An 11,225-nucleotide genomic window follows, 5' to 3' on the forward strand; every position below is an offset into this window, starting at 1 on the left:
ATCTGTTTGCTGTCAGGGTGAGTTAGAGGCTGGAGGTGTGTGTTTAGACCCGCCATTTAAACATTTCCGTATCTCAGAAATAGCTATGTCTTACACTGTGGGAGCAAAACATCAGGGACGTGTACCCATATCACATCATTGAGATGACGTGGTCTGGGTGCTTATAACGTCCCTATAAGGAATCTCAATCCGCTGCATCAAAAAATGTATGACTTTATTGTGTACCACCAATGTCTGCATCATCTCATCTTTAAAAATGTATTTTATTGTACTGGTAACATGAGATAATATACATTTTTATTTCTGGTGGCTGTTGATTAGAAGGATGATCAGCATTTACAGCAATATAAAAAAACAAAAACGTCTATATATATATATTTTCTATTTTTCGTTCTTTAGATATTGGAGGCTGTGGCTGCAGCTGAAGACAATTGGAGGACAAAAGCTGAAAAGGATGACTTTAGCTTAAAACAAAAAGAATATGAAGAGAAGGTTGCGTTGATCCAAAGGGATTTGGAACAAAAGAATGAAGAATATGAGGCGCTGTTAAAAGCTGAACTGGCAAAGGCGCGCACTCAGTGGAATAAAGAAAAGCAGGAAGAAATACAAAACGTTCAGGCCCGCAATGAAGATGATTACCGGGCATTTTTAGACTCGCATCGCACTAAAATCAGTGAGGTTCTCTCTGGGGCTAAAGCAGATTTTGAAAACCAGAAGGCTGAGCTGATTGCTCAAAAAGAGGCTGAAATGAAAGAACAATTAAATCAGAGCTTAAAACAATGGGCTGCTGAAACCTCCCAGAGATTGCATGACCATGAGAATAAGATCTTATCAGAAACTGAACTTATTTTGGCTGAAATCCATGATGAAATGTTGGATAAACGTGTAGAGAAGGGCAGATTGAGTGGGTTGAACAGTTCAGACTTCCCATTTGTTGATAAGCTAAGAACGTGCCTCCAGAGAGCCATAAAGGGTATTTTCTACAAAGTTCTGACAAATGCGAAGCAAGAATGGAATCAGGTAATTACCTTTAATAAAGCATAATCGGTCTGACATGTGGGAAACTCGTACTGCGCTGTATCTGTTCAGGGTCAGCTTTCCCTTCTCTTCATCACTTTCTTCATTTCAACTTCCTGAAATGCCATCTGCACCCTTTCCTCGTTTCACTTGTCGCACAACTTGTACATGTTGCTTATGGCCACCCCCATCAGCTGGTGGTCTTACCAACAGTGGCTCTAATCATATCTATTTCCATTGCTGTCTCCTCTCCTTCCTATTTGAATTAAATTTTTATTATAAGCTACCTTCTAATTTGTTGGCCTTTGCAGTATTGGGGAATACACAAACCGGGGCTTCCACTAGTTTTGATTAGCATAACTCCCCTGCACGCTGCTTGATGTAGGTGCTAAAAGACAACCTCATGCAGCTGCCTGCATTATTATAGCATGGCTCACAAGGGAAGCCATCTACAGTACTGTGAGAGGCACAACTCCATGACCTTGGCCTAGTTACTGTATATCTGGTCATGTGATTCTAGGAACCTGAAAGTGTCCCATTAGAAGCTGTGCACCCATCTAACAGGCCCGTAACCGGTCTGGCTGTATTTTTTAATGAAATTGCTGCTTTGACGAGGGAAGGATTGTTGTGGTTCTCTGCTATTTACTAATCCTATACTGCACTCTGAAATCTGTAATTCCTTGCATAGACGGAATGCAGTAGACCAGTTAACACCTGTGGTGACTCCACCAGTGTAATGTAAATGGTCAACAAGTGGCTTTAATTTGTTTATTGCAAAAGTGTATACAAAGAATATATTGAACATATTATGTGTGTTTCCCAGTAATTTAAATGACAGAAAATGACTATTTAACAGTCAGTTGATATTCCACATAATGTATCAATTCAGCAACTATTTACCTCGATTCCAGAAACTCGATGCAGCACAGACAAATCATGACCTTAGCGTCCAATCAAGTGAGCAGGAAAGGTCCAGCGTGCCATACAGAGGCATGCATAAAACTACAAAGAAGAACCATTTGGACTATTCAAGCAATGGTATATTTATTGTTATTTCATGTTTAAGACGTACGTAAGGGCTTGACGAGGGGGAGAGAGAGCGTGTGTGCTATTTTACAGATAAAGAACATTCGTTCCATACTTGCTGCAATTTTCTTTTCCTGATCAATCGCTATTGCTGCATTAATGACTGGGTTGCTACTCCCACTTACAGCAGCAGAACTAGATACAGAACTCTTGCCATTATAAATAGTACTCCTAATCCCATAAAAGAGGGGTAGAATCATAATGCTGCCATAGTGATCAGGAATATAAAACCGTAGTAAGTATAAAGAAATATTCTATATTCCTGGCATTAAGCATGAACTAATGGGAATACCAGAGTTAAAGCTAGAATGTCACAGTACTTTAAAGGGACACTACAGAGATCGAAACAACTTTAATGTCTATCGCGATTGAACTCCTAAATTGCAGATAATTGAGCAATGACATTGCAATGGCATGATCTATACACCAAAACTGCTTCACTAACCTAAGGTTGTTTTGGTGCCTATAGTGTCCCTTTAAATAATAAATAAAAAGTAATATTTAATGACTGTAGTGCTGGTAAATGTTAGCTTTAAGGGTACTAACTTCAAGCGCTCTGTACATGTTTTATTCAGTAATCTAGCAGTGTACTACTTACTGATTGTTAGGATTGAATTTGGTGCAATGTTGACCTAGGATATATTGCATTTTAACATGCCAAAATTAAAATTGTGCTGTGCCCGCTTTCTGATTTTAGTACATTGACCTGCTTAGAACGTTCTAGCTATCTAGGCCAATATGAAGAAAAAATAAATTGCAAGCTATTGGAAATGGTGTCAACTTGTGTTCTTCTAAATGTAAATTATAGTGTTGTTTTTTTTTATACAAGCACAATTAATTATCTCAAATCTTCATATCCTGCAGCCAGCTTTCAAACCAGTGTCAGAAACAGTGACACTGTTAAAATAAAAGATGACACCCACGACTGTTCACGCTGTGATCATTGTTTGCGCCAGGTTGAGAAATTAAAGAAAGAGTGTCACGAACTGCGCAGCAAACTCGACAAAGCTTGTCGGCACCTTCAGCAAGCTGTGAAAGAGCAAAAGCTCAAAGCAGAGAAAATCAAAGGTAGGGGGCCAATAGTGTTAAAATATTCCTGCTATGTAAAATGTGGCTATCTTGTCATTAGAGCAGATTTACATTTGTTAGTTGTGAGTGTTGCAAACTGCTGGCATTTTTTTGTATTTGCAAACCACGTCACAAGAAAATGTCATAAGAATTTGTATAGGGTTATCGGTACATGTAACAGAAATGAATCCTTTGACAGTTCAAAACACGATTGAACTTGTTTAAAAAAAAAATAAATAAAAAAAAAATATCTGAAACACATCATACAAATGTTATGCTTTTTACTGTCAGAAAATGAAACAATCGCAGAAAACTTAAAGCAAGAAAACACTGAATTACAACAAAAGCTTGAAGAAATGAAGACCACAAAGACACAGACCAGGTAAATACCTATTTAATAATCTTTGAATTAGATGTAACCACTGGGTGGTATAGCATTGAGAAGTTAACATCTTAGGGTCTTAGGGTTTCTTTCCCAATATAATCCAATTAGGCATGCATGGACCGTTCTGAAATGGCAAAGCTAAATATAAAACACACGTGATTTCCAAAAAAGACTTGGGGAAGACGTTAAAGCCGTTTAAAAATTGTCTGAAATAAAAAATAATTGCCACAGGTACTAGCAGCCTCACGTTCCCAGAGATAAGGAGCTTCTGTTAGATCCTGTGAGATGGCTTCCTCATTCTCCTACTCGTGTGAATTGCTGCTCTAGGCATCTATTTAGTGGGATTATTCCTTTGATGTCAGCTGTCCATAAATGACATCTGACGTAAGTTGAAGAGCTTAGCGTTTATGCTGCTTGTGCATTTTTGTAAAGTTTTTTCATAATATGAAGTAGTCCACTCCCTATGATATTTTTAAACAAAAAAATCTATTTTTTTATGCAACAGGCTGTTTTTTTTTTTTTTTTTATTATTTACAAATGAAGTCTTTTTAAAAGAACACTTCAGGCACAATAACCACAACAGCCCGGTTTATTCCTTGAAGAGACCGTTCCTTTAAATCAGTGATTTAATCCTACAGAAGAGTGATGGCTATCTTTTGCTCTGCAAGGCTGGTTATTACCAGTGTATATCATAAGAGTATGCACGCAGGTGTGAGACGGAGAACATTTGTGGGCAAGGCATGGATCATACAACTGTTGCAATGTGCATTTAAATTCAGTCAAACAGATTTCCTCCAATTCTTTTCCCCTAACGTTATCTCTTATATTTGTGTTTCGTCATTTTAGTTTTCAGCCAGAAGAGGGTTCTGGAAATGGCTGTGCTCTTTGCAGAGGAAATGCCTTAGAAGAAATGCGTGCTCAGTACATCAAAGCTGTCGACAAAATTAGAAGTAAGTAGTCTGACTTGTCTTTTCAAATGCTTTTTCTTCACTTTAACCCCTTAAGGACCAAACTTCTGGAATAAAAGGGAATCATGACGTGTCACACACGTCATGTGTCCTTAAGGGGTTAAACATATATTTTCTTTTATTATTTAATATACATTTTGTATAGCAGACTTTGCCAAAGGTGGATCCTGAGTTGTTGATCTGCAATACACACAGTGCAAAGCATTGTGTCAGTGATAGTTCTTTTACAACAGGGGATCTACCTTTTTCAAATCCTGTTTTCGAAGATAGCTCCAGTTTTGTTTTCTGCATTTTCTGCAGAGCTACTTTGCAATGGAGCTATTGAAGCTCTTTCTACTCCTGAGTGCCCTCTACTGGTATGTGTTCCACATTGCAAAAAGCATATGCTACTGGCAGCATGCTATACCACACATAGCCTTGAACCTGCGATGATGAAAGCAGTGTATACCTTTTTTATTTTAGTCCATAAACCTCTTTGAAGAGTGTTTTTTTTTTTTATTTTACAAATTTACACCAATTGCCCCTGAAGTCAAAATAGTTCAACAAATACTTTAGCAAAATCAGTCTGCTTTAGATTTTGTATTTGAGATCACCTTTAATATAGATGTCTCTAGGACAAAATTTGAAACCTTCTTTTGGTGAAGTGTGTTGCGAATAAAAAGAAAAAAAAAGTGAATAATTCTAATAACAGATACCATGCACCAGGTCTAAATAATGTTTTTGTTTTTTTTTACATACCGATTGCTAGGTGTTCCGTACAGGAATTAGTGTCTTGGACTTGTAAATCGCAGCAAGGGAGTTAGAAATTGTATTTTCAGATATAAAAGATTATATTGTGTTTCACACACAGCAAACCATCTTAAACTGTGCTAATACATATATATCATTATACCTCAAATAACCGTATTGAATCTATACTGCAGTAGGTGATTTGAATTACTTATTATTTTAATACTTTCTTTAAATAGATGATATGCTTCGTTACATTCATGAAAGTAAGGGAAGGGCAGCCGAAATGCTGAAATATGAGGTCTTACGAGAACGCCAAGAAACTGCGCGGAAAATGCGCAAATATTACCTGACCTGCCTGCAGCAGCTACTGAAGGATGATGGGAAAAATGAGGGGTAAGTATTATACCACACAATAGCTGCTTTTATTATTCATATCATTTCATTAGAGACTAAAAAGGAATTGCTGTGTCTTGAAGTAAAGGCATTTTTAAATTAATCATGAGAAGCTATTTATTATATTTTTAGTTTTCTTTTATACAAAATGTTTTTTCTGAGGTTAAATGATGTCACAATTTCCTTTTGAAAATGTTCAATTGGTGCATTTGATGCAATTGTATTAAATTTCACAGCTTTTCTTTTGTTTTTTATTGAAATTGTGTGATGACACGTTTGCCATCATTTAGTCACCAGCTATCTCCATTTGTTGACAGTGCTGAAAAGAAAATCATGAACGCTGCAAGCAAACTCGCCACTATGGCCAAAGTTCTAGAAACCCCCATCTCCCAAAAATGCCAGAGCAAAAATATGCGAACAGGTATGGGCAATTCATCTTATCAAACACTACAAGTCTTGCAAACCCTGATCCTGTTTCTATGTAGATGGCTAGAACTCCTTTTTCGTTTTGAAATTCGACAGTATGGTCAGGGTTATGTACTAAAATGAGAATAGGTGGGTAATTCATAATAGATTAAATTTTTATAGCTAAAATCGCTCAAGTGGAACCATAGCTGACCCGGAGACTTTTTCTGATTAGACTATTCGCCTTAAATTTTAAATGTACTTTGAACCCCTGGCAATTCACACTTTAGTGAAAGACAACAAGTGTGTTTTATTTATGTATTGCTGTCATTCTCTGTGGGATAGTTTGACGGTCCGGCATTTGCTGTACATGGGGAAACAAAAAAGTTACTATAATAATAAATAGTAGTAATAAAAAAAAAAAAAATCTCTACGCTCGGCAATATCTACACTGAGCTCTGTCCATCCTGGATGTGACTCAGCCAATCATGATACATTTTCTATTGTAATAACTGAGCTCATTCCATTAATTCAGGCAGTAAAAGGGTTTGTGGGAATTGTAGTTCATTTATCAATGTTCTACTATATATTTTATTTTATTTTTTGGCCCTGTAATGATGCTGATCTTTAGCCATTATGGCTTTAACCTTTTACCTCGAGTCATTCTCTTTTAAACATTTTAATTTTAACACCGTATATTGGTGGCAGAAGTAATTGTTGACTATACAGGCTTGGTTTCATGCCCAAACTGAAAGTGAGATCAAGATAAAATGGGAATGTACCGTCCTTAATGCTCAATAAATTGCTGTCTTTGCTCTGGTCTGCTTCTCAAGCTTGGACACAGGATACAGATGCTGTCCTACTAAGCCACACATTAGGAAATCTCCGCTGTCTCTTTGTACATGAAAGAGAAGCTCATGGTAAAGGGGGAGGGTTAGATAACTGTCCGGAACACGGCTTATGTGTGCCCCATACGATTTTGTTTTTGTGAAGGCGACTGTATGTATGGCATATGTCCCTATACCCACAATCACACCCACTTTTACATGATGACTTCTTGGAAATCTGTAATATATTAGCACAGTGAATGGTTTTGCACCGTGACTCTGGTATTTTATCATTTTTATTGACTCTGACACGCAACTGGTATGTTCTTAAATAAATGTGTCCTTACACTCTATTGCATATTTTAGGATCAGAAAAAGGCACACAATGCCATTTTGTTGCTAATTTGTTTTCTTCTAATATTTCTGAAAAGATTGTTTCAAATAAAACACAGACCTTCAATTTATGTCCCTTGATTTATTTTTTAAGTTCCTCTAAACAGCAATTTCTATATATTTTTTCTTTTACATTTTTCCTTTTATCTAGTTTTGCATTCAGTGTTAAATAAAAAGCAACTATAAATCCGTACATAGGCATGTTCATGAACGCTGTCGGTTGCAGAGACACTGTGGTAGCCATAATTTTCTAAGTTGGACAGCAGTGGTTGGCTGAGAATGCTGGACTAAGCTGCTACCAGCGCTGTTAATCCTTTTCTCTACCCATAAACCCTTCTTACTTGATGATCTCACCAATGCTATAGAAATATATCAATGTATTTTTCCTAAAGGGATGTTTATTTTTACAAGTTGTGACTTAAAATTATCTATTAATATTACTTGTATATCCATTTTCAATAGCAATGATGCTTGCAAACGGTGACTTGCCTGCGACTGAACAAGATAAAGATAGTTCACTGCAGACTACACATCCATGGACAAGTAACAGACAGATGGATCAAAACATAGAACACAACACCATGGATGAGTTAATTAAGAGGCACAACAGAGAGAAATCTGAAGGAAGCAAACCGCTTAACGAAGAATTAGCTCCCCCTAGAAATGACTACTTCTCTCCAAAGCAACTTACAGACGATTATCCAGACATTAACATTACTAACTCACGTAAGTTATATTCTGTGACTTCTCCGTTTCCCACCCAGACATGTTTGGAAAATACCAAAGGATTTGGCTGCGTTGATTCAAAATCTCAGTCTGAGCATGTGGCATTTCACAGTAAAGGTGAACCAACTTTTTTACAAGGTCTTAAAAATTATAATTGTGGTGGTGATTTAAATGCCAAATCAGATAAGCAGAGGTTTGACCTTCAGGAAACACCTGTGCGGGATGAAAATGCAACTAATGACTGGAGCTGTGTTGGTGATAAACGTCTGATTCCGTTACAGTCTGCACCGTACTCTTCAAACAGCCTTAAAACACAGCAACAGAACAGCAATAATCCAGAGTGTGTTCCTGCAGTAGGTTTGAGTTCTCTTGCACAAGGAAGTCGTGATCCCTCTGGCAGCGTATCTGAAGTTCAGAATTACTTTGCACGGACTGTAAAACAAAAAGATCAGCCTGTTCGTACACAGCATCCTAATAAAAATGTTGGACTCCATCTTGCAGCTGTGAAAAACTGTGCTGATCCAAAGCTGTATTCAGATGTAGGTCGTGAAAACAAACTGCCTTCAAGGAAATTATTCCAGAGCTATGTGTCTCCCCAGCAAGACAGTGGGTTTGATAGCCCGTTTTCTAGATTGTCCTAGTGTTGATTGATCAAGTGAATTTGGGTGACCTTGGTGTTTCCTCATGGATAAGAAGTGAGAAGTTTTGATGCTTTAAACCAGGGGTGCCAAGGGGTAGATCCCCAGATGTTTTTAATCTCCAGCTTCCATGATGCTTTGTCATTCTAAAGGCATGGTAAGCATCATGGGAGTTGTAGTTTTATGACATCTGGGATCTACCTTTTGGGCAGCCTGCTCTAAACGCAAGTGAAATATTTATTGATACATTGACCCAAGTGTGTGTGTATATACTGCAGTTTATATATGTTATCTATGTTTCTATACAGATGAGTGTGTGTGTGTATGATTTTTGTGTGTGGTTTCTGTAAAGACCTATTTTTATACTTTTATTATTTATGGCTTGTTTTTGCACATCTTTTAAAAATAAAGATATTTTTTCCCATTTTGAACATGTTATTGTGTAAGGGCAAAATGCCAGGTTGAAAACATATATGAATAAATAAAAGCTTGGCAGTTTACCAATGCCAGATGCCAATTTCGTCGACATTACACTACTGGACGTCAGACATTACTTTAGCATTTCTTCTAAAGGATACATGCTTTGTTATCCCGATGTCCTCACAGGCATTTCACTAAAGGGAGAGGGGCTGAATTAAGTACAGTGTATGCTGATTTGGAAGTGTGATATTCTCGGATTCTGAAACACACAAGATTATCATTCATCAAAACCGGAAAAAGTTTCTCAAACATAAAAATAAATAAATAAAATATACAAGAACACATTCCAGTGACAGGAGTGTTAAAGGGATTTTGTAGTGCTGCAGAAGTGACAAAATGACTTCTCTTAGTAATGGCCAAAATGTGAGAATACCTAGGTTGCTGGATACTAATCTAATTAAATAATGTGAGATAAAGACACTAGCTGTACTACAGTTAGTATTTTTTTTTTGTAAGGTTGATTGCACATCAGGCATCTCAAACTCTGCCGCCCGCCCCCTACCTCTGCGATGTTACTGAAATACAACTCCCATAATTCTGTGGCTATCTATTTCATGAACATCGGGGGGGCTCGGGTTTGAGATCCATGGTGTACATCCTTACTTATTATTTATCATAGTTTGCATTGGGGAGTTCATTGTTTGGCTAGACCCATATGGGGTCATTTAGTATTTGTGCATTGGTGCGGTGAGCTGCTCTATACTATCATTAGCATGAATAGTACAGTGTGCTCTTCTGGGGAGGAGTTTTACAATTAGGTTTTTTTTTTTTTTTTTTTTAAGGAAAAAAGACAATTTTTTATTAGTATGTTTACTTGTTATACGATAATGGAGGGGGGGGGGGGGAGAGAATGAGCTGGACGTAACACCACATGACTGCATAATTAGGACACTCTACCTGCTGCACAGATAGATGCTGTCATAGGATAACTCTCCTTTGGAGTAGATCTTGTCTTAAATGCCAATTTCATGCATGCATTGTCCTGTAAATGGCCGTGATGATCTTTTTATGTTATAACCTTTTGTGCTTTGCTTCAGAAAATGTTCAGTTTGATTGCCATTGTTGTCTGCTAACAATAGCTACACTATATGGACAAAAGTATTGGGACACCTGACCGTTACACCTACCGGGACTTTCATGACATTGCATTGTAAATACATAGACAATATTATGTAGTTGGTCCCCCCCCCCCCCCCCCCCCCCTTTGCAGCCATAACAGATTCCACTCTCCTGGAAAGGATTTCCACAAGGTTTTGGAGTGTTTCTGTGGGAATATTTTCCCATTCATCCAGTAGTGAATTTGTGATATTGGACAAGAAGGCTTAGCTTGCAATCTCTGTCCCAGTTCATCCCAAAGGTGTTCGATGAGGTTGGGGTCAGGTCGGGCCAGTCAAATTCTCACACCAAACGCCTCAAACCATGTATTTTTGGACTTTGTTTTGTGCACTGAGGCACAGTCGTGCTGGAATAGAAAAGGACCTTCCCCAAACTGTTCCCACAAAGTTGGAAGCATAGCATTGTCTAAAATGTCTTGGTATACTGAAGAATTAAGATTTCCCTATTTCCCTTCACTGGAAGTAGGGGGCCAATAACAACCCATATACCATTGTCCCTCCTCCTCCAAGCTTTACAGTTGTCACAATGTACACATGAAGGTAACGTTCTCCTTGCATCCGCCAAACCCAGACTCACCCATCAGATTGCCAAACAGAGATGTGTGAGTAGCCACTCTACAGAAGACTTTTCCACTGCTCCAGAGTCCAGTGGCAGCGTGCTTTAGACCACTCAAATTGATGCTTGGTATTGTACTTGGTGATGTGAGGCTTGCATGCAGCCATGTAAACCTATGCTATGAAGCTCCTGCTTTTGTGCTGATATTAATGCCAGTGGAAGTTTGGAACTCTTCAGCTATGGAATCAGCACTCTGTTACCCTGCTCTGCGACTTTACATGGTCTTCCGCTTCATTGCTGAGTTGAAGTCAATAATTAAGAGGTGTATCCTGATACTTTTTGACCATATAGTGTATATAAGGGTGACAAATCCGTTTAAACCTATGCTAGGGATATGTATGTGAGCATTTGGTGATGTATATAACCAAGTTCTACA

At 37.9% G+C, this 11,225-nt stretch overlaps 1 protein-coding gene across 1 annotated transcript in view; it reads left to right on the plus strand.

Annotated features, from left to right (window-relative positions):
- Nucleotides 1-8,972, plus strand: part of CEP152 (centrosomal protein 152) — a 43,692-nt gene extending 34,720 nt beyond the window's left edge. Inside the window, exons 21-28 of the mRNA XM_063449022.1 lie at nt 400-1,020; nt 1,929-2,055; nt 2,968-3,171; nt 3,463-3,553; nt 4,403-4,506; nt 5,493-5,649; nt 5,967-6,070; nt 7,737-8,972. Coding sequence (XP_063305092.1) covers nt 400-1,020; nt 1,929-2,055; nt 2,968-3,171; nt 3,463-3,553; nt 4,403-4,506; nt 5,493-5,649; nt 5,967-6,070; nt 7,737-8,641 — 2,313 coding nt within the window. The 3' untranslated portion in view covers nt 8,642-8,972. The remainder of the gene's footprint in view (nt 1-399; nt 1,021-1,928; nt 2,056-2,967; nt 3,172-3,462; nt 3,554-4,402; nt 4,507-5,492; nt 5,650-5,966; nt 6,071-7,736) is intronic.
- The last annotated feature ends 2,253 nt before the right edge of the window (nt 8,973-11,225 follow it).

This window comes from Pelobates fuscus, chromosome 3, assembly GCF_036172605.1.
Source record: "Pelobates fuscus isolate aPelFus1 chromosome 3, aPelFus1.pri, whole genome shotgun sequence".
NCBI lineage: Eukaryota > Metazoa > Chordata > Amphibia > Anura > Pelobatidae > Pelobates > Pelobates fuscus.